This window comes from Stigmatopora argus, chromosome 21 (assembly GCF_051989625.1).
Source record: "Stigmatopora argus isolate UIUO_Sarg chromosome 21, RoL_Sarg_1.0, whole genome shotgun sequence".
Lineage (NCBI taxonomy): Eukaryota > Metazoa > Chordata > Actinopteri > Syngnathiformes > Syngnathidae > Stigmatopora > Stigmatopora argus.
This window is the reverse complement of record NC_135407.1, coordinates 2,764,261-2,788,784: the sequence shown is the minus strand read 5'-3', so window position 1 is coordinate 2,788,784 and position 24,524 is coordinate 2,764,261. Positions and strand designations below refer to the sequence as shown.

Genomic DNA, 24,524 nt, shown 5'->3' with positions numbered 1-24,524 from the left:
TAGATGGCGTCTGCCTTCTGTGAGTCATCCAGGTTTTACTTGCGGTTGCATTTGTTTGTTTGGCAGTCATGGAAAGCAATGCAAAGTTCAAGCAAGGGTGGGGTCGTTAAATAAAAACGCTCGTTCGTCGAGACGATTGGGTCTAAAGGTCAGCGTGTACAAATTTCACATGGGTTTCATTGTTGTCAATCTGAATTGGAGGAAATTCGGCTGAAAAATAAGGTGAAGGAAGCAGAAATCATTGATGGAATAAAATAGCCATTAAAAAAGAGATTTAAATCGTTTAAAAAGCTCAACTAAGTAGGAAAAGGAAAAATAAATGTCATTTTCTGCTTCATAAAATGTTGCTAAATAAAATAGGAGAAACAAAAAATACAGCGTTCCGAAAGAAAATGACTGACACATGTTTATGAAATATTTCCCCCAAAATATACTACTATATGTAATATGCAACATAATAAACAAATCTCAAATCCTTACCCAAGAATCATCACATTCCCTCAACAATAGATTATTAAGTAAAGATAAATTGTATATCAAGTTACTATGTATAGCATGGTTATTGTTTCTTTTTAGGCTGAATATTAATGTTTTTCTACCTCAATTCCAATAGTATCTTTCTTTTTTAATGAAGATGTGCAATAATAGGTTAACAGAAATGCTAATCAAAATGAGTCAAATTAAAAAGAATAACAAACAATAATACACTGCCAGTTATGGAGCTCTAAAAGCATTTCATAGCATTTAAATCATTCCCCAGCCATTGACAGCTATACAAGTCCAATTTATTTCAAGTGGCGAAGTCTGCCTGTCACGCAATCAAAACGGATTGGACGCCCATCGCCGTCAATGATAGCTAATGAGTATCCTTAACGCCCCCCTTTTTTTTAATTTTTAGTTATTCCCTCATTCTGATGAGGAATATATATTTTTTAAAAAAGGTAATTTATACAAGTTTATTTTTGAACGTTTAGTTTAGTGCTTACGTACTTATTTTGCTACTACCATGCAACTGTGATTAAAAACATTGTATATACAAGGTTAAGGAATTACATTTGCTATATTTTCAATTGAAATGTATAACTATAATTTCAATCAGATTTTTGTTATATTTTTGGGGTGATGTGTTAAACTTGATGTCTAGTTTTTCTAATTGCTGTTTTGTGCTCTGCATTTTCAGAAGAAAAAAATATATTGAATATGTCTCTTAGTATTACCTGATTGCAAATGTTTAATAGTTTTAATTGCATGCTGGGAAGTTTATATTTATTAACCTTTTTTTACTTAATATAATTTGGATTTTTACTAAGTAATTTCACTTTCATAATTTGGATTTTTATTAAGTAATTTCACATTTATACTCAAGTTAAATTTTGACCTTATTCCCGGATTGACCAACAGCGTCACCCAGTGGTAGAATACAACACTTACCGGTACGTGCTCCTTCTTGTGCTGCAGCGCCTTCCAGCGAAAAATCCTGCTCAACGTCAACCAATGTCATCACGCGAGCCTCGACCAATAGAAAAAGTGGGCGTGTCCACACCTAACAGGTGACAAGTAAGTACTCCATGTTACCGCGTGGTTTTTCCCCCTAGTAGACAGACGCCAAGCTGCAGCAAATCTACGGCCAGTCGTTCCACATGGCCAAGAAGACGTTCTCCAAAAAGTCTTTTAAAAATCTCTTCTCCAGGAGCGACTCGAATTTGGACGAGTCGCCTGTCAAGATCGCCGAGAAAAAAACACCTGGTGGGAGTAAGAAGTTAATTAAGCTTCCAAAGTGGAAGATCAAGTCGAAGGGAAGCCCAGAAAAGAAGGATCATGTGTTCAGGTAAGCGTTCAAATCTTCATAATCATCTGTATGTGGTGGACTGCATTGTTGATGTTTTGTATCAGTGCGTGTTTTTAGATTCCCTTGCACGATTTGTTGAGTTTCAATTCATCAAAGTGCAGCTAATAAACCGAGTTAATTAATGGTTACATTTCACTGCAAACATTTGCTCATCAATCGTTCTTCTGTGCATGTAAACGATACCAAAATTCAAAATGTAGTCCATACATCATCGTTATTTTGCATGGTTTTACAAAGAGGTTATCTTTTAAAAAGATTCCCTCCTTAAATAAAAAAAGTCTCTCCTAAGGGATAAGTCCTCAAATGAATCTGTTTTTAAAACATAGATAAGTAGAATAAACGGAAATTCAAGGGCAAGTTACTATTTTCTTTACTTTGTAAATAAATAAATAAATATTAGCATTTGATGACTCTTATAGAGTACCTACTGAATTTTTTAAGATTATTAATCATATTTTTGAAGGCTAGATGAGTTAACTTGGAATGATTGATTAACTCATTTAACAAATTGTATTTGCGCAAGAACTCATTATTAGAAAATAGATTGATATTTTATTGAAAGGACAGGCCATTTAAAATAAATGTGCTAAATATATTACTTTGAAATTCATCTCGCAATTAAGGCTGTTCAATGCAACGTCTCCCATTGAAGACGATGGACGTCGAATTTATTTAAACAGGGAAACATGCCAAAAAACTGCTATTTTATGCAAATTTGAAGCCTTTAATTTGAGTATCATTAATGATGAAACGCGTAAACAATATTTCTGACTGGAGACGACTGAACCTTCCTCCAGTTAGATTTCATACAATGTTGAAACCATTGCAAAAGAGTGTCTTGGGTCAGTCTTACTTCATTTATGTGGTTGAAAATGAACTCATTGGCTGCCATTGACAGTGATAGATGTCCAAACCAGCTCGCACAAACACACACGCACGTGCTGTGTTGGGATACTAATTCAAAATGATTGAAAATTGGAAAAAAACAGTTTGCGGCTGTTCATCATGTGGTCTCAGATGACACAAGCTGGCAGCAAGTGTTTGCGTAGTCAAAAGAGGAATACATGCTGCGTTTACTCAAGCTGCTTGCTTGATGGGCAGTGGAAAGGTTAGCCGCATATTTGCACTGTCAAAGCAGCAATATTCACATCAGAAAATATAAAAGTCAAGCGATTGTTAGGGACAGCATAGTTACTTGGGTAGTAGAGGAAATTTTGAGGTTGTGCTTTACTGTATTTTCTTCCTTTGTAAATGTTTTTTTATGATTGCTTTCTACCAGCCAGATTCAGTTGAAATCAGGGGCGGAGCTCAAGGGGGGTTCTGGGGGTGCAGCTTCCAGTGTTGGTTACCAGTGTTTTATTGTTGATAAAATTAAGAACTATAAAAAAAATTTAACTGTGCACTCTCATATATATATATATATGTATATGTATATATGTATATATATATATATATGTATGTATATATATGTGTATATATATATATATATGTATGTATATATATGTGTGTATATATATGTATATATATATGTGTATATATGTGTATATATATGTATATATATGTGTGTATATGTATATATATGTATATGTATATATATGTATATATATGTATATGTATATATATATATGTATGTATATATATGTATATATATGTTTACATATATAAACATGTGTATGTATATGGATTAGATTATATATATCATATATAATATATATGTATATTGTTTTTTTGTTGTAAATAATTTTAAAAAGATATTATTTGTCAGGATTTCCAATTTAAGAAATCGACCGACTAACATTCAACTCGTTTTTACTGTAAATCGTAGCATGGAAAATAGGTCTGTCCCAAATTATACTGTAATATAATAGGTTTTTCTTTTGAAAATTGCAGGGTTTTTTTCATTTACAAAAAATAAAATGTACTTTGTCCCCCTAATCAATGTGTTTTGGGGTATTTTCCTTTTTTCCGCATACAGATTTTTTTGAAACGGTGCTCACCGTTCACAAGGATGTGAGTCGTTCTCACACAAGTTCCCCTTTCGAGCACAAACAAAACACACCCTAAGCAGCCCGAAGGGGTTGAAGCTATCCTTAACGAAATGTCCACGTAAACTTTTGTGTAGTATTTCAATTTGCAAGATAAATGTTGCGTACTGTTCACAGCAATCTGAGAATCTGAGAAATTTCCTTTTTGAGAAAAACATGGCCATCAGGCCATATGGCTGAATGATGGACAGGGATTTACAAAAGAATGAATGCTGACAACTTGTCACCAGCGCAACAATGGTAGCCTTGTACCTGTATGTTCTTATGTTTGTCGACATGTGGAAACCCAGCGGATACTTCATTTTCTGCAATTACACAAGATGTTTTCCCTTTAATTGTAAGTGTCATAACACGATTCTTATCTGTATTTTTAACAGATCAACCTAGAAATGCTCTTTAAAACTTGATCGGAGGAAAAAATGGTGCGAACAAAAGTGCGCTGGAAACGTCTCGGCGCCACACGGCTATAAATTTCCTCAAGATGTCACTTTGCTATGTGCTTTCCTGGACATTCCAGTTGTGCATAGCAGAGGAGTCAATGCGCGTGTCAATCAAGTGGCTGTTGTCATAGCATCCGGCCAGAACGTCAATTCACAACCATTGACTCCGTTACATAACTCCATGGCCGATTGCGTTTAGGTGGTTCTGCCTTTACTTTCATAAATGTACTCGTGTAAATGTCCGTTGTCAAATCTGGCCAGTTGTACGCAAAAAAATGATTCAGTTCAGTGTTTAAAAATTGCTCGTATTCTGATTTTAACAATTGGTTTTTCCTCATTGTTGACGCGCACATAAAACCAAAATCTAGGCTTATTTTCCAAAATTAAAAGACAAAAACGAACAGCCGAAAGCCGCTGAGTCTAAATAAACTAGACACCTATGGCTGTTAATACCAGAGGATGACTTACCTTTGAACTTTGCTGCAAAAGTCCCACTTGAAGAATTTGGAATGCCGTTCCAAGAAACACAAGACTAAGCTCTGTTTAGCCGGTTGTGATCAACATTCTCCAAGCAATGAATCATTGCCTTTAAAAAAAATCCTTTGTATCATCCCTTAGAACGATAAGATTTGCCGTCCCTCCAACTTTATTGTCAACTTGATATTGATGTATGTGTGAGTTGATTCCTTTTATCTGTCCTCCACAGTCCAAATGAACCAATTGACATTCCAGTGGACGGACCTCAGTGGGAGGACGACCCCTCGGGCAAGACCGGCTCTTCTATATACGCTACGGCACCCAGGTCGAAGGTGAGCGATGGCTCGCGTGTTCTTTGCAAAAGGTCGCAAGATCAACAAGTATTTGAGGGCCAAACTCATGAATCGGGCTTTACTTTCGATGAATGTAAATAGCTCGAGAACAGAGGTGATAACACAAAGTAACAAAACCTGTCCGCCGACCGTGTCAGTAAAGATGCTTCTCGGCCGGGCCACCCATCAAACGAGGTGTTTCCGAAAACCCCGTAAAGTGCTAATTAACCTCGGAATTTGTTTGATCGTCATTTTCAAACGACAGTAGTCTACAAATCAATATTGTGGTTTTGCCAGGTAACACGTAGGACGAGTCCATTCTAGAATCTACCGTCAAATATCTGCTTGCCGTTGACGGACGGTCACTGTTAGTCATACGTAGTCATATACGCTAACATAACTTTATCTCCAGTAGATGGTGCAAGTGCTCTACCGAGTTCTCGGGATGTAAACTCAGCCAACTGGCAATGACGCAAGTTTGTTGTCGATCACGTTTAAAATGAGCTTCTCCGTGTGTTAGTCATGTGTTAGTTTATTCCACGAACCTCAAATATTTCAACTTCACCTGGTGTTATACTTTTAGATTTACTTCATTTAACAAGAAAGACCAATTGTGGTAAATTCCGCATTTTCACTTGCTCTATTTCTCATGGTGAAGGAGCTTCATACCGTCTCAACACGATTTGTTGCATTTGTGTCTTGTTTTGGTTTACGGCGCATCCATTGCAATCAATAAGAGGAATTTAAGTAGACGCACCCAGTTATGATTGGAATCAGGTCTCGTTTTGTCACCTCGACAAATAGTCAAAGCGGCTTACCTCAACGTGACCCGGGGCTCTTGATTTAACCCAGCGGCTGCCATTGATATCGCAAGGTGTCCAATACATTTGCAGTGGGAGGGTCGGCAGCAAGTGAACGTACGTTTCACCTCACAGTAGAAACGAATTTCCTTTAAATTGGATAAAAAGAGCCTCGCGTAGGGGTCTATCCTGGTCAAGGGCGGTAATTTTTTGATCCAACTTGAAAAGTCTTGAAAAGCTAACAAAACAGAATTTAATTCATATTATTATTAATTGACTTTACACAAAAGATGAATAAACAACTCGTCTTCATTCCAATTCTAACAGCTGCTCTGCCCTAAGCAAATATTTAAAAAATCCATCTGCCCACAAACATACTTTGTGATATTATAATCATCATAATAACCATACTAAAAACAATGAGGAAACGGTTCTACTTTCGGAGTCTGCCAAGCCTATTGAACTGCACACCAAATGATAACAAAAGGTATTTACTGCATGATAAGCATTAGCACTTTGACTAAAAATGACCTTCCTGTTCTGGCTTAGTCTTTTAAGTTGAGTTGTACGTATAAATAATGTCAATTTGCGGTTAATATTTTGTCAAAATGTCGGTGTTTTTGCCAGTTCACTTTAATTTCCGTTTGCTCCACCAGGGCCAAGAATTAAGCTATTCCGAGACCGATCTTCACAAACCCAACAAATTTGCCACGTTTTCATTCAGTCTTCTTAAAAAGAAAAAAAGGAAGAAAGATGAGAAGCTATCCAGCAGCACTTTTGGTCTCAACAGGCCAGGTGTTGAAGAGGTAACTGTTTTGCAGCATTAAAATCCCTCAGAAAATATTGACATTGATTTTGTGCTCTCTTTCCAGAAACAGGGCAATTTCAGTGAGCTGGTGGACGAGGACGGCAAGAGAAGAACGCTCAGCGCGTCTCAACCGGCGCTCGACACGAGCGATGACTTCGATATCCCTTCCCCTCCTTCGATGCACTCAAATCTCCTCAACTCGTACTTGGCCGTCTCGCGACCTCCCGTCGCCGGACCTCAGCGGCGGCGTTCATCAAACGGATCCGACCTCGTTTTGAACCAGCGCAGCTCTCCCCATTTGCAACAATGCGATTCGGCTCCGCTAGCGGGGAAAGAAAACCTCGACGACAGTCTTCGAACGGCCACGTCGACGACTTCTGCGTTCTCTTCCGCCGAGACGGTCCCTCGGCCCAACCGGCCTCTGTTTCCGGACACTCCCAATCACATCGCGGATGACGTCAGCGGCGATGCGCACGGAACCGATGGCGATTTTATTCGGGACTCCAACACCGACGCCGAAATCACGATCGGACAACCCGGCGTCGTTTCCCACCGCGAAACCGACGGCCGATATCCGACCGTCGAACCCGACGACGCGGGTACGACTTTGCAACGTCAGACGATTCTATCCCCCGAATCAGTATACCTTTCCGCTGAAGAATCTCTCCCTGAACATGCAGAGAACTCGAGAAAAACTTCACATCAGACGATGGATAATGTCGATCAAGATGTAGTTTACGGAGCATTGTATGAGTCTCTGTTCCCCCGTAGTTTCACCTCTGAAATACTGCCATCGCTGCCAAAGGCGAATTGGACAACATCGGACCCTCTCATGTTGGAAACACCCTCGTATCCTCAGAACGAACCAAAAAGTTTATCGACGTCAAGTTTCCCAACTAGCAATGAGGATACTTTCAGTTCTCACCACAGGTTTTCCTCCTACAACACAATAACTACCTCTGAGGAAGCTCGCAGCTATCATCCTCCCACTTCCGCTACCTTTTCTTACTCTGAAGACGTTGACAAAAGTCCCAAATTCGCCCATCCAATCACGGGAATCAATTTCTACAACCGCAGTGTTTACGAAGAAACACACACTTCAAACTCTGCCCCCCCTAGACCTGACGACGGAAGGTCCCAGGGGATGGACACTTGGGTTACAAAGACCAGGCGGAGGGCGATCCTCCTGAAAGAGGTAGCCATTGACGAGACCGTCGAGACAAACAAAGTGACCGCAAGTGGGGAGAACAAAATGGACGCGGCAGACAAAGGGGTCGCGAATCCTCCCGGAATAACGGACGGTTGTACACCACGCAGCCCAGTGTATCTCAGCATAGGATCGGACGACGGCAGCAACGCGGACGTCTTTTTCAGCGCCGAGGAGGACAACGTGGACAGTTTGGATGAAGGGACGTACGTTACGGACAAGATAGAAGAGGAATTTTTTGAGAAGAATGCGTCGCTGAAAATCGAGACCGACATGAAATGGGAACATTTCGAGCCGGAACGGACGCAAAAGCATTTTCCAGACAAGTTGCTACAAAGCCAGAGAGAAGACTTTAAAGACCCTTTAACCGGTCGGATAGATTGCCCCGAAGCTAATTACGGAATAGTTGAAGAGATCCAGTTTGCCGCCAAGGAACCATCGCAGATGAGAGAAGAGTTACCGGCCTCACCGGTTCCGCGGGTGACAACAGCGTCGGTATGCGAGTTCGCTACACCCTCCACTAGCAGCCAGGGGGAGGGGACTGATGAAACCCGGATCAAGATCACTGAAACAGCAGAACTTCACCAATACAAACAGCCCTTCGGCCATGACGCATTCTATCCGCAGGACCCGAACAGGCAAAGTCAACATTCACTTCCGAGCAACCCGAAACCGGAAAAGGACAGTTTGAGCGCACTTCAATTGAAAGGGACCCAGGGGGTGTTCATTATCCCAGATGAAATTGAAGAAACGGGCCAGGAACAGACGCGAGCTGATGCAGAATGTGCCTTGGCGGAGAGCTCCGCAGTAGAAGGCAGTGCAGCTGAACACAATAGGCTTTTACGGAAGAGCGAGTGGGTGGATACAATTACTGAGCGCGCAGGAGTACAGCCAGAGCAGGTGGAACTTTCGCCGTCAGATCCGAAAGTAGACGCACACCAGCCAGAAAGGGGCGAAACCGAGGAACCTTTGGACGAACGGGAGCATCGGGAACACGGGTAAGTGTCAAAGAAAACAATTAAAAGTGATGTTTATTGTCTAGCCAAAGCCGAATACCGCTGACCCAGATGGTTAAATGCAAAACGGTAGCTGTCAGTAGCTGTCAATTTGCCTCGACGTTCCGCACCAGTTTGAAGAAAACGTGCACGCGTTTGGGAGGTTTTTAGGGTCCTAAAACGTAGCCCTAAGGGGAGATCCTTCACCGACATCAAGAGTAGGGGGGGCGATACGAGAACCCGTTTGCGGCCTAGTTTCTCAACTTACGGTATCGTTACCTGATAAGGCCTGTTAATGTGTAGACAGATCCCCTCGTAAAAGAGTTAATTGTTTAAATTTGCTCGTTCTTTGTGCTTCACGTGTCAGGCAGTGCCGGGTCGGATTATAATACGCTTCGCACTAGGATGTGCGACTGACCTGACGTTCATAATAATAGGTCTCGGGTCATTTTTGACCCCACATATGAATCTCAGGTTTAAAATGTTTGAGGTATGCACACGTGATGCACAATATTCATTGGGATTTTGCGTTGTAATTGCTGACGAATAGCTGTATTTTCATTTGGACAATTGATCGCTTGTGATGGTTATTGTTGCGATTTCTGATGGGTTGTTTTTTTAATTAGTTTTGGGAAATACAACAAGCCAAATTCAAGAGGTTTTGATGTCCTTTTTATCAATTTAGTCAATAGCATTTTGTAATCATTCTAAAACACTGCCTTATTTAACTCATTGACTGACCAGCGTGTTTTGCATGATACAATAACTACTTTGTATTTTCTCGATTAGTAACCGGAAACACGCAACCTCGTTTTTGCAAAAAGACAAAGCACGACATGACAAACTTGTGGTTTTTAGAGTTGTAAAAAATTGTTAGAAAATTGGTACTCATGTAAAATTGTAGTTGTTTTTATTGCCCTTGTGTTCATGGGACCGTAAAGATTTGGCTGGACCGTTGTACTTGATTTCAGTGCCACATGATGTCAGCAAATACTTTACCTTGTACTCAAATGAGTTCAGAGACGTCCGTGGAAGGACAAAGTGAAAAAGCAATACGAGCTGTAAACAATACATTTGAAATTGTTGAACGGATTCAAATGACATGACATTTAAGAATTTCTTCAGAAAACTCCATGACAGATGCTGATTCGAACTCGCCAGCTGCCACTCCCAGTTGTCATGGTTTTAGAATTTGGAATTCTGTCACCTCGAATCCTCGATCTGTCACCAGTAGTTTCATTTCTCGTCTTAAGTCATCAGCGGGCCGAACATTACTTCTCCATTTTATCCCAACTAGCCTACCTCAGCCACGATCGGAATGACAACTTCTCCGAGAATTCACTTCCACGCCGCACCTGTACATTACAAAAGACACGTCGGTGAAATCTTCAAACTGGTTTTGATGTCTCTTGTCGACACATTTGTCTTTTAGGAAGCTCGTGTCAAATATTGGATATGACCCGTGTTGAAATTCTTTACATAGAAGGCCAAAATGAATCGCATCAGACTCGCGCCTCGTAACAACGATGTGCGCTTTGATTGACGCGTACATGCAGTTGTCAAAGATTGAGCAAATTTGTATCTCATGGCATTGGCTGTGAAAATGTTCACAGATAAGTAAGTTTTATTACACATCAACAACCACTGCAGAATCAGGTGTGTGGAAATTTTTGAGTTTGTCGTTTTCAGGAATCGGCTCAGAGTTTCGGAAAAATTGGACAAATCTTTAAAAATAGTTTCCAGTTTGGGTAGATATGAGTCGTTGTCACTTAATATAAAGGTAGAGTACATCCTCAGCTTTTTACTAGAACCAAAACAAGGCTTAATAATAAGACTTTGGTTCATTTGTGTTCATTCACACTTGACATTTGTCGGTGAGCCGTTGCCGTTTATTCTCTTTAAAATCACCACACCCTCCCCGCCTTTTAAAGCAGGTTGCAGATGCGCCAATTAGCTCAACTAATGACTTTTCCTTTTGAACATTTTTTCCAGCTCCAACGCAGAAAGATCTGAAGCCTTGAATGCGAACACCCCCAAAAGCAACGGCGACAAGATGAATTCGGGCTACAGCAGCCTGAGCGTCAGAATCTCCGCGAAAAACTCCCCGCCCGATAAAACGGACGAATCCAGATACCAGTTCCGTAAAGTAACCGGGGCGTACGGAAACGACGACGACGCCGGCAAACGGGGCGCGGTAGATTTCGGCCGAAACGGGACGGAGCTCGGCTGGAAGAACACATTCGACAGCGTGTCGAGGTTTTCGCCTAAAGAGGAGCCCCCGATCCTGTCCTACGGTTCCGCTTCCAGATTCCCAGAGACCACGTCCAGCTCCTACGGCTCCTCCCTTTTCCCCGAGGCCGCGTCGTACGGCTACGGCAGCCAAAGCGAGCTTGGAAGGGCGCCAAAAGGTGAGTCGGGAGGAGCTCCATGAGCCGCACCCGCGATGAGAGGGAATTGACGAGAGATTTCGTTTCAGCCTTCCTCGCGGACGACGCGGACGAGTCCGGTTTTAGCGGAGTCTTCAAAGCCACGCTCGTGGAGCTCGACGACCCGGCGGCCGCCGCCTTCTCGCCCCCGGAGTCCCCGGGCGTTGACGTCAATCAGTCCGACATGGACAACCTGGTGGACACGCTGAAGAGCATGGGGCCGTCGCTCCGGCCGAGGCTGCGGGGGATGCCCCCCGTGCAGATGTCCGCCTTGGCGCCCATCGTGGAAGACGCCAGCCCGGTCGCGGCCGAGGTCCCTAAGAAGATGGAGATGGGCGCCGCGGGGGCGCCAAATGGACTTTACAGCCTCCCGGCTGATCTGGGACTCAAGAGAAGCATCGGTAGGGACACGAGATCGCCGTTGGAGTTAATGAAGAAGGTAAGCGTATCTCACCGTTGTTAAATATGAGGAATTAGGGCGGCCACAAACTTTCTGATCGCCGGTTTATTTTTTTGCGAGGATTTTATTTTGTAGTACTGTGGATTTAGTGTTTTAGCTGTTATCTGATTGAAGATGCGGTGTCACTATGCAAATGTAGCATTTTTTCGACACTAAAACAGTGGTTTGGAAATGTCTCGTTTAATGATAAAGGATTTGTATTTTTTGGGGAGGCCACAGAAATTTAAAAGTACGAAACAGGTTGTCACTGAAATATAAATGCGGTAGCCCTGTTAGAATGTAGTACTCTGGGATCAGTCTGTAACCGAAATTTTCCTAAAGTTAAAAAAATTTGTACTGTGACGGCTGACCTTTAACCCCTGTTCACTCGAGTGTGAAAACAAAGATGGATTTGTACATATCTTTTTAAACTCGTAATTGTAGAACTCCAAAGCAAATTACTGAAATTGAATCGCAAGGGTTGTTTGTTTTATTTTAGAATCCACCTGTAACAAGAGACCTGCCCGTCAGAGCTTCGGTCACCGGCAGCATGCTCATGCGGCAATCCTCTGACACTTCTGACGATCACAAATCCCTCAACGGAACGTCCCAATCGCCCACCAAAACCCGTCTGGACAACAGCCCCATCTTCGGAAGTTACCGCCCTGCCTCCGCCGATCAAACTCAGGAAAGCCACAAATTCCATCGCTCCATCTTACGCTCCGGCTCGCTTCCGGATTTGGGTTCCTCACCCGGCCTCCTGAAAGAACTCGGAGAAGTCGGGGGCAGCACCACCACGTCTCGCTTCGAACGCAGCTTCACCACGGACTCGGCACCGTCGTCTCGCTTCGAACGCAGCACCACCACCACCACGGACTCGGCACCGTCGTCTCGCTTCGAGCGCTTGTCCCTTCTCTCAAACCCCAAGACTTCCCAGACGAGCTTCCCCGCCGGAAGCGACGACCACAACGCTCGGATGAGTCTCCCCCGGATGCAAAACGTCACCACGTCCGCCAGCGGACCTTCGCATCTTCTCGGCACCGCCGGTTCTCTGGACAATCAGCGTTCGTTCCTGGGCGCAGAGTCCAGTTCCTCCTCCAAGTTTAGCCACACGGTCAGTCAGGGAATTGGCACAAGCGCGCTAAGTTCTCTGGTCACGTCCCCTCCGCAGAGGAGCTTCGGCCAGAATTCCATTTCGGCGGCGAGCCAACCGAGTTCGCTCCTCGGCAACAACCTGCTCAGAACGCCTCAAATCCAAAAACCGGAGCCGGAGAGGAACGTCAAATACAGAGCCTTCCCCGACGCTTACGTGAGTACAGTTTTCATTACAATTGACCTTTTCTGGTACAGCGACTACAGCGGACACCTATTCAAAAGCGCATACTCTGTACTTTTAACCCTTATAGCGTAGGTTTGGTCATCTAAAATGATTATTTTTATCATTTCGACTATGAATGGATACAACGTGAATACAAATTTCAATTAAAATGTATCAAAACAGAAGTACGCACACATCAAATGCGTACCCGTCAACTTATACGTTAAAACCCGTATTTTTATGTTTTTTGATCATTTCTAATTGTGTATGCCTAAAATGATTATTTTTATCATTTCGACTATGAATGGACACAACGTGAATCCAAAATTCAATTAAAATTAATCAAAACAGAAGTACGCACGCATCAAATGCGTACCCGTCAACTTATACGTTTAAACCCGTATTTTTATACGTTTTTGATCATTTCTAATTGTGTACGCCTAAAATGATTATTTTTATCATTTCGACTATGAATGGATACAACGTGAATACAAATTTCAATTAGAATTAATCAAAACAGAAGTACGCACGCATCAAATGCGTGCCCGTCAACTTATACGTCCGTATTGTTATACGTTTTTTGATCATTTCTAATTGTGTATGCCGTATAACAACTTTTGTATGGGATTTTTTTTAAGTCTGATCTCGTTTTACCCATTTTGCCTCTAATCCGGATCGTCTCCTTCACTAGCATCAGATAAAACGTCAACGTCGAGTGCGATACACGCACGCGCATTCCCCTTTCCGCACAGCGAGTCAGCAAGCAATGTACCCAGACAATCGAGCTGTCGGCATCATACGGTGACATCTACGGAATCTCAAATTAATGCATACAAAAGGCGCACCGACCGATTGGGCGCTAAGGAGTCTAATTTAGTGCCTAAATAAACAGGAGTAGTAAATAAAAAGTCAAAGGTTTAAGCTAGTACGTCTGCTTTGGGGGGAAATGTAGACTTTTAAGTGCCTCCTATGCGACTACACTAATTAGGGGAATCGCAATAGTTAACGAGGGGAGCAATTGGCCGAGGTCGACCGAGGGATGCTAATGAATCACTTGTGGCAGCTTTAATTCAGTTATTAACTTGTCAGTGACCCACTAATTTACTGACCCAGGTATTGACGCTTTTCAAACATTGACGCCTTATGTAAAGTCTACTGCTACCGCACAGAAAGTCCGAATTCCAGTCACGCCCGGCAAATTGTGAAGGAATTCTAAAGTATTGTTGTTGTCTCAAGATGTTAACATTGCATTTCTGGCAACGGCGTGGCAGAAAATGCGCGCGTTGAAACAAGTTTTGGCACGCAAGATGTCATAAGCTTCAAATTCTCGATCCGGTAATTATTTTTGAGGGGTGTCACAGTTCATATATTTTGCTAAGAGGCTTGGGGAATTTATAAAGCAGCCAAACCAGACTTTAAAGATTAAGGAGTGCCGGATTATGTTTGAGCTGCCGTGGCACTGCTGGTTTTTATTGTTATGTTGGCCCAGTTTAAACAAGGATCTGACTTTAATATTTGGAGAGTAGTAGCAGTTTAGCCTGGGTCAAAATATGGACATGAATATTGGTCACAGTCCAATTTGGGGGGGGAACGTTAGAAATCCATCAAAGGCGACGAACGCGGCATGTATTTTGATCGTTTTCCGTTGAGTCCGCAAACTGCAGCCAGATCGGTCGTAGGTTTCGATTGATCGTGGGTCGCGTAACAGATTAATCTCAGTTTGGCTGTAAAGGATTTGAGAAAATTGAGTTTGGATTTACTGCAGATCGATTTAAGGTCGATGGTTTGGTTCTCCCAGATTGATTTTGGATACATCCACGATTTGTTTTGAATCAAATCGGCGGTAGATTCATGCCAGGTCGATTGGCACGTACGTGCGCCGATTGACGTCGGAGAAACCTATGATTTTTGTTTTATTCTAGGATCGGCTTTGAATAGAACTCATCAGATATCGATTAATCTCGGGATTCCTTGTAGATGAACTCTTTCGATGTCATAGACGTCCAGTCGTGTGGCTTTCTCGAACTGGGAAGGCCTCCTAGTTTGTATTGATGATTCCCGAATGATTCCTGAATCCTTTTTTCTATTGATGAAGTAACTCGATAAATAAAAAGGAATCTGCAGATTCAGCAAAAATGACTACCGATGTGTAGCAGCTCAACAAACCAAATGAGGGGTGAAAAATCATCACACATAATGTATATTGCATTTTGTCAGATGTCAAGTGTGCTTGATCGAATATTAACGTGAGCAGGACAAACAAAAGTAGAGGTGTGCCAACGTTTATAGTCATTGTCAGATAGCTGAAATGGGTGCGGAACATCGTCGTGTGCTCTGGCGCCAACTCTGTCACTGATGGTTTAAAACGCATGAAGATGTTTGCAGAATGTCAGCCGAATGCAAAATTTCATGAGCGGGATCGCGTCCTTGTTTGTTCATTCATGCCGTTTGTCCCCCAAAGCAAAAATAAAATAGAAATGCTCCTCGAGCAAAACAAGCCGTGCCTTTGCAGTGTGTCACCAAATATCTCGACAGGCTCCATCAAACACATTTGCGTGTGGGCGGTTACTGGCAATGATCTGTTCAGATAATGAAGGCTATTAAATCACTTTGTATGTGCAACTCTAGAAGCATTTATTCTCGGCGTTCCCTTCACACCTTTGTCGTTTGTGTACTCCCAGTCGAAATGGATTAAATGCTGTCAATGTGTTTATATATGGAATATTATTAAAGAGGGAAAGGTGTCAACACGATGCTGTATTTTCCCCTATTTTGTTAACATGTTAACTTTCACCCTTTCGAATGTTCTGCGTTACATTCAAATAGGACAACACTTTCAAATCGTGCCCCCCACTTGAAATACCACATGTGTTTTGCACTGGGCAATAAAAATGTAACAAAATATTATTAAACCAAAATTAATTACAATTGAATGGTGGCTTTTTGCGGGGGAATGTATTGTTTAATAGTAATAAATAAAAAGGTGCCGATTAAAATGGCATTATATTAAATGGCAAATTCATGGAATTGAAACTTGAAAGAAACTTAAACATATTGTAATGAATTGATGGGGAGGTGGAAATAAAAACATAGTGAATTCAAATCATGTCACGGCATTCTTGTGCGCCAAACCGTCGCTTTTACGCACGCAATTGCGTTTAAACGCACTTATTAAGTGGAATAAGTCTTGTTTTAAAAACAAAAATCATCACATAATCACGAAATGCTTTTTTGTCTTTCTCTATATATGCTTTTTAAAAATCATTTCATCCCATAATCCTGCAATGCATTTTTTTGTCTGTGTTCTAATTTGATGTTTATTTAAAAAAAATAATTTCATCCCATATTCCTGCAATGCATATTTTGTCTCTGTTATATATTTTATCTTTTTAAAGTTTGGCTATAAGTTTGTCTTTGGCTGCCACATTGCACAGAGCCCAGACAAGTTTGTTTACATGTTGACTATACGATGTCACTGTCGCGTTTACAATATGCATACTTTTTATACATTGTTTTGGAGTGCCGTTTCAGTAGAAAATGAAGCATTGTGTATAAATACTGAAGAAAATGACATATATTGTGTCCAAAAAATGATATACCACATAACTCAATGTACTCATAATTTGTATGTTTTGTTTACAGCTGACCAAAGAAAAGGAACACGGAAAACTCAACCCTCGTCCCGGAAAGGTGAGTTTCTTCTTCGCCGCCGTTGACGACGGCAGGAGCCCGATCCATTTGAGCTCTCCCAGTTCAAATGGATCGGACGTCTATCGCAGTCATTGGCATTTAAATCGTTACCTTCATTTTTTTTTTGCAGATGTATATTTTTGACAGACCCGGGTTGTGCGGTCAGAGAATCGAACTGAGTGGCGATGTTGTGGACGCCACGTCGTGGGAGCTGCAGGAAACCATCTCCATCAGGGTAGTCAGAGGAGGGTACGTCAAGGCACATCACGACCCGTTAAAAACCCACGCGTCAAATGGACTCGCCCGGCTCATCTGGAATTTCGAGTCACACGGTTCAAATTTTCTACGTAAACGCAGGCTGTGGATTTCCACACGCTTATAATAATTAACACACCTTCCCGGAAACTGAAAACAGAGTTAGCAAATGTGAAGAAACTGACGTAACCTCTGCTTTTTTTCCCTTCCAGGTGGGTTCTTTACGAGAAACGCAATTTTAAGGGAGAAAAAGTGGCCCTGGACGAGGGAGATATCGAGCTCACGTGCCCGTTTAAGACGGAGGAGGAAGAGGAGGAGGAGGGGAAGGATTTGAACGGACAAAAAGTTGAAGAGCAGAAGGATGCAGAAAATGATGGAGCTGGTGAGGAAGGAGAGGAGACCAAAGCCAAACCAGCGAGGAAGTTCATCATCGGATCGGTTCGGAGAGCCGTGAGGGTAAGCGCGCCAGTTAGTTTTGATGTTGTTTTTATGCAGGGACAAAATTATTATGAAGATTCTAAAATGACAAACATTTTTACAACTTGGGTAAAAAATAAACATATGAATATGGACATAAATGCATGGTTTCAAGTCAATTAAGATTTGGAAATTTACCAAAAATGAAGCAAGTTGTGATTTTGAAGCTGTAATTTAATTAGTTTCATCACCTAATGTTGCATTTTTCCTCCTACTATATCAGGGGTGTCAAACTCATTTTTTGTCACGGGCCACATGGTAGTTTCGATGACATCCGGAGGGCCGTTATGTCTTCCAACTAGGCTGCCAAAGTTAATCGAGTAATAAATTGACAGCTTTCTCGATCGTGCTAATCGATAGATCATTTTTGGACGTACAAATTAGTACCCATGTTTGCAATTATTGATTAAAAATGTAGAAACACAGGAAATAATCTACAATCTTCATTTGAATTTCATAATAAAACAAAGTTGGCACTCATCATTTACTTTCTCGGGCCACACAAAATGATGCGGTGGGCCAGATTTGGCCCCCGGGCCGCCACTTTGACACGTGTACTATACATGTAATCGAATACAATGTCGTTATACAGTGAGGCGAACTCTCTTGTGCCATTATTGTATGCCTTTTTTTTCATCTTACAGGTAACTATCAATATTTGTTTATTTAGATTTAAGGCATCCGTGTCCAATATTTGTATTGTCATTGCATGTTGTATCGTGTTAAAATCCAAATGTCTGCAAATCATTTGTATTTGGTAATAATGCATAAGGTGTTCTGACATGCAGCGTAAGGTAAATATCTCCACTGTTATAAGTCGGGTGACAAAAAGTACTATTTAGTACTGCATATTATATTAAGAAGCATTGATGAAATGACAAAATCCAAATGTTTGCCTAAAAGTCGATGGATTTATCTTTGGATGTACTGACATCTAGTGGTACAGTGAAAATATAATTGGTAAACTCCATAAATACTCACCCGCTTCCTAAATGCCGTGGCTATCGTAAAAGCATGTGGGATACGAATATGAATGATGTTATTTTCTGATCTTCGAAGGACTACAGTGTCCCCGAAATCAGTCTCTTCCCAGAGGAGAACGCTGAAGGCAAGAAGGTGATCTTCAGAGATACGTCAGAAGACGCTCGAATTTTCGGCTTTGCCATCAAGGCCAACTCCATCATAATTAATGCTGGATTGTGAGTTGTGAAAATGGGTTGATCATGACACTATATTTATACTCGAGTATATTTTGAAGGTGGAATGTTTTTAATTTCTCATTCAAAACAGGTGGCTGGTATACGCCAAGCCCTTTTTCGAAGGTTCACCGCGCATTTTAGAGGTCGGCGGATATTCCAATCCAGCAGCTTGGGGTGTGGAACAGCCCTACGTGGGCTCGGTGCATCCGCTCAAAGTAGTAAGTAATGATCACGTGTCATTATGAAATTCAGTTCGGTTTGGTCATTTGTAAGTGTTTTTGTGATTTGTTGATTGATTTTATTTTTTGGTAGGGCGAACCAAGAGTGGAAAACATCAGCGAACCAAAGGTAAAACCACAGTTCATCTTTTCCGCAACGGTCAAAAAATTCACACGGTGACTTTCCTCTCAGATCGAGATCTACGAAAGATCGTACTTTACCGGTAAATCGAGGGTCGTCACCACTAACATGAGAGATTTCATCACACGCGTGAACAGGGAGCAGGGCGCCTTCATGTACACCGTGGGCTCCCTCAAAGTGCACGGAGGAATGTGAGTGCCGCTCGGAGATGTTTTTGAGCCCGTGCATTTGAATGGTAAATGTTCACGATGTGTCTTTTTTTTTTTTTGCCGTAGTTGGGTGGGCTACGAGAAGGAGGGATACAGGGGCCACCAGTACCTGCTGGAGGAGGGCGAGTACCACGACTGGAGAGTGTGGGGAGGCGTTAATGCCGAACTCCGCTCTGTTCGGGTCCTCCAAGGAGTAAGTTTGTAGTTTACAATAGGTTCAATGTTACAATATTTGAAGTGAAGGATAAAAAAAAGTTTAATGTCATTACTGTGTTGTGAAAGCAATTGCGATTGATTTTTCTATCACTGCCATCCCACGGAATAGACTTCTATCATTGTCAGTAGCAGTTAATGATTGACCTGTGTAATGTCTAGCATTTGTCGATTGTACTTCAAATCTATAAATATCTGTTACGATACTCGGTCAGAAGTAAAATGTAATAATGACGCAGTTTAATGGAGATTAATAGCGATTTGCTGCAGGAAAATGGTCATCCTAGTTTCTCTTTTCAAAATTGTCCAATTCACTAATTGTAATTCTATATTGAAAAGGCCTTACATTGGCGGCAAAAAATGTTGATGAATTCCGTTCGAAGTCAAAATGTGTATTTTAGCTTTTTATATATAATTTTAGATTTTACAAAATGATTTTTGAACTAAAAACACAGAAAAAATGGATTTAAAAATGACAATTATTGATTTAAAAGGGGGAAAATCTGGGAATTTAATATACATCTATACTCTTCATTTTAATTTGATCCTAAAACAGAAAGTCGGCACTCATGATTCACTTTCCCGGGCCACACAAAATGATGCGGCGGGCTAGATTGGGCCCCTGGGCCGCCACTTTGACGCATGTGGTCTATCAGATCATTGTTTAGCTCACAAAATAAAGGTGGAGGTAAAAAAAGTGAAGGTTTGAGGACCAATAAAGTGATTCGATGTATGAAAACAAAAGATTTCTCTGTCCTTTGACTTCCCGTAGGACTTGAGCGAGCCCTTAATGGTGATGTTTGAGCAACCGGAGGAAGAAGAGGGCACCGTCCCCCAAGAGGAGAACACCTTCGAGGTGAATGAAGCCATTCCGGACGTCGAGCTGTTTGACTACAAGATTAACAGCCGTTCCATTGAAGTATTGAGCGGCATGTAAGTCTCAAAATCCTGACGGGGTTCCACCACCCATGTGGACTTGACGCCTTTCAAATGGCATGGAATCGCTACCTTTCAGATGGGTGGCCTACTCGCACGTGGACTTCTCCGGTAGCCAGTACATCCTGGAGAAAGGCTTCTACAACAATTGTGCCGATTGGGGTTCCCGCGATACCCGCATTTGCTCGGTGCAGCCAGTTCGCTTGGTGAGGCGGTCGAGAAAAAGCGTCAAAGTTGGAGCGCCCGGGTAGATAATTAGTAAGACTTTGTTGTTTTTTAGGCTCCAACAGATGGGAACAGGAACAGGAAAGAGGTGAGTTGGAACGATCGATTCTACAATATTTTACTCAACTGTACTGTTTGAGATCAACCGGATTATTTATTAGTTCATTAATATGTGCAATAGTTTGGTCGCAATCTTTGTTTGTTGTACAAGTTTTGCTCGGAAGTCAAAAGTGAAGGAATTTTCTGGACTGAACTTTGGCTGAACTTGTGTACGTCTTGAAGCGATTTCACTCTGAGTGCCAACAGCTTACTTTGTTAGGTATTTTTTACTCCAATATTTAGCTACTTTAGCTCAGGTGCGACTCATTGTGCAAAAAATACCGTATAATCGCATTATTCAGAGAACGATTTATCACGTTGAATCAAAAACGGAAGCTAAGATTTGCCTCGGAGTTATATCAAAGTTCAATCACGAGTTATACTGTAATGTTGGTATTTGTATCACTCGTCTAAGCTGGAACTCAAAAGATGTTTTTTTTTGACAACGCTGCGTCGCGAGCGATTGCACAGGTGCCGCTTGGCCTTTTCATGCAAACGTCATCAAATCTTATCCAACCGCCATCTGAATTTGCCTCCCTCAGATAGTATTATACTCGGAGCCTGAATACAAAGGAAAGTGCCTTATCTTCAACTACAAACAGAACGCGGTCACAGAAGAATTCCAGACCAAGTCTTGCCGAGTTGTCGGAGGAAGGTGAGCTCTTTTGAAACACCAAATGAGTCAATGGCCAATGCTAAATTGTTCAAATTGTTTTTAGCTGGGTTCTATATGAGAATAAAGACTTTACGGGAATCACGTACGTGCTATCGGAAGGAGGCTACAGCTCGTTAATAAGCATGGGCTGCCTGGCGAGCACCTTCATACGGTCGATCAAGGCCGTGCCGACGGTGGGTTTAAATCACGTGCCAAAGTGGATCAGATTTTTCCACGCGTGCCTCTAAAATCGTTTTTTCCCGGCGCAGAGCTTCTCGGTTCCTTCCATCTCGTTGTTTGGAATGGAAGGTCTGGAGGGAAGAGAGATCACGACAGACTCCGATTTGGTCAACATGACGACGGAGGGCTTCAACGATCACGTTCTCTCAGTCAGAGTCAACAGTGGCTGGTAATGAACAAAATCTTTTAGTGTTGTCATGTATTTTTCTCGCTCCTACGTCAATTTGGAACTTGGATTCGGGGGAATGTTTACAAGATTAGTTTCAATTTTTTTTTTTTAAACATGACCAATAAGTATCGATCACATTATTCAAAGTTTTTTTTTCATCTTTTTAAATCTCAAGGTTAATTTATTTTGCTCCATTGTATATTAATTTCAGTGGCAGTCCGTGAATGTCCTAGTGACGCCTTCAGCTATCGGAATCAGTCCAACCCTCAAAAACTATTTTATGGCTATAAAACCAGCTACAGCTGCGACACATAAAAATATCATCAATAATAACCTCATACAATTGAAATATTATTTAGGAATATAGCCATATTTTACTCGCCCAAAATCCTTTTTAACTGTAAACAATATCCAGCCTCCTTTCTTTTGTCCTTCTTTTCTTTCGCCATCAAAGCTAATGCTGAAAGTCGAGCCTGTCCTGTCGTATTTCTGGCATATGTTTTTATTCGATTTAGTGTTGAAAATGTTCGTTCCCGGTTGCGACAGGTTTGCTTGCTTTGGAGTTGTTCAACCTTTCTTAATGATGTCCAGCTTTTTTTTCTTGAAAATTCCGTCTTGCAAATGGTTTTGACAGTAAATCTGCAAAAAAATCCATTTCTTCTCCTCCTTCAGCCATTGCGGGTTGTCAAAACCGCTATAAAATCAACACAACAATGTATTTGCTTGTGCAGCTTGCTCCAGATACACTTTGGTAGCTCTGGCTAGTCCACTCTATCACTAGCCAATCATAGTTGGTGAAAGCGATGACGTATCCCGACGCCTGCGAGAAGGCCTTGGTGTCACCAAATCGAATTCTGATTGGTTAAAGCAACAGTCTTACTGACGCTTGTTTAATGCAGCAGACCCGCAGAACTGATTGTGAAGACCTTGAGGCAGATTTCGGACCCTGGCAACAAATAATGGCTGAAATGTGATTGGTTAAATGCTTCAATATGAAAACATACATCTGGAACCAGTGCAACCAGGGGGAAAAGTAATGAAAGGAAGCTAATAGACAATTTGGAATTATTTAATAAGTGGACAAAATGTAATTAACATCAGTCTGTGATTCAGATATTTCTTAGGCCAGTAAAGAAGGCCTCGAAGGCCCTGGTGGCACACCACCGATTAATTTCCACTTTTTAATGGGGTACGCGTCCCAAGATTTGTTTGGAAATACAATAGATCAACGGCATCGTCAATCGCGAGGCAACGAGAAGAATTGTTTCAGTCTATCACTAACTGGGTCTTCTTTTTCAGCTGGGTGCTATTTGAGTTTGGCAACTACAGGGGACGCCAGTTCCTCTTGGAGCCCATTGAAATTCCAAACTGGCCCAAGTTCAGCTCTATCCAAACCATCGGCTCCATGTATCCCGTCAGACAGGTTCGTCAACCCGTCACTTCATAGAATATTATCGAAGCACTAAATGTGGGTCACGGATCTTTCGCATCACGTGCAACAGTTTAAAGAACAGTTGCTTCAAATGGCCAAATAGCGATTTGGTGGCTTAGTGGTGTATTATTGTCACGCGTCTTTTCGTTATCGTTCACCGCGTGCCATTTTTGCAGAAGCGGCAACTTTTCCGCATCCGAAATGCAGACAGCCAGCACCTGATGTCCATCCAGGGCGGCGTAGATGAGATGAAATCCGGACGGGTGGTGGCCTCGCCGCAAGTAGAGCAAATGAGCGACATCTGGTTCTATCAAGACGGTTTACTCAAGAATAAGGTAGGGATGGAAAAGGAAATGAATTCAATTTCTACAATATTTCATTTATTCTTCACTTTTGTCCAGCTTTGCCCCACCATGAGTCTCCAAGTGATGGGCAACGTGGAACCGGCGGCCAAGTTGGTCTTGTGGACCGAGACCCGCCAGCCCTCCCAGACGTGGGCGGCTCAGTTGAGAGGACGAATCAGCAGCATCACTTTCCCCGGCATGGTCATCGACGTCAAAGGTACGCCCGCGCGGTTTCGACGTTTTCAGGTGGGCGCGATAATAATGGCCTTTCGCCAATTCTTTTCAGGGGGCCAAAGCTACGATAAGGAGCACGTGGTGGTTATGCCGGAAAGCGACGAAAGGTTAAGCCAGCAGTGGGAGATTGTACCGATCAATTGAGTACGCGTCATCCAGAATTCTCAGAAGCAATCCCTGCCGTACATAACAAAAAAGTACACACTACGGAACAGTATAGTAGGATTTATTTGGGGGTAAATGTTTTTACAATGACACACTAAAGCAGATTAACGTTTAAAACGGACGATGAATAATGCCAAAGAAAGCATGTTATTTTTAACCTATTTGTAACGTATCGGATGTTTACACTAAAGCAGACTAACGTTCAAAACGGACGATGAATAATGCCAAAGAAAGCATGTTATTTTTAACCTATTTGTAACGTTTCGGATGTTTTACGGTATCGTCTATACGCGGTATAATGTACGTCGGTCCGGGGTGTATATGTTCGTCTTTGATACTAAAGCAGTAATATATATTTTCTAAAAATGGGTAGCGGTTTTTAAATGCCAATAAAGATTATATTATGGAAGTTGAAGAACTAAGGTGTGGTCACTTGTAAACATTTTCTTGTTTCGCGGCAGGGGCTAGGAGGCGGGAGCATTTGAG

At 42.0% G+C, this 24,524-nt stretch overlaps 1 protein-coding gene across 1 annotated transcript; it reads left to right on the top strand.

Moving 5' to 3' along the window:
• The first annotated feature begins 1,570 nt into the window (after positions 1-1,570).
• On the top strand, positions 1,571-24,447 carry crybg2 (crystallin beta-gamma domain containing 2). The gene is made up of 25 exons (XM_077590903.1): positions 1,571-1,828; positions 5,041-5,143; positions 6,600-6,749; positions 6,816-8,956; positions 10,946-11,361; positions 11,430-11,818; positions 12,318-13,127; positions 16,779-16,826; positions 16,957-17,075; positions 17,294-17,537; positions 18,618-18,757; positions 18,849-18,975; positions 19,070-19,105; positions 19,169-19,308; positions 19,393-19,519; positions 20,312-20,472; positions 20,555-20,681; positions 20,756-20,788; positions 21,342-21,454; positions 21,519-21,648; positions 21,724-21,863; positions 23,163-23,286; positions 23,472-23,630; positions 23,697-23,856; positions 23,926-24,447. Exons 1-25 carry the CDS (start codon positions 1,641-1,643, stop codon positions 24,015-24,017), a joined length of 6,417 nt encoding a protein of 2,138 aa, XP_077447029.1. The 5' UTR covers positions 1,571-1,640; the 3' UTR covers positions 24,018-24,447.
• The last annotated feature ends 77 nt before the right edge of the window (positions 24,448-24,524 follow it).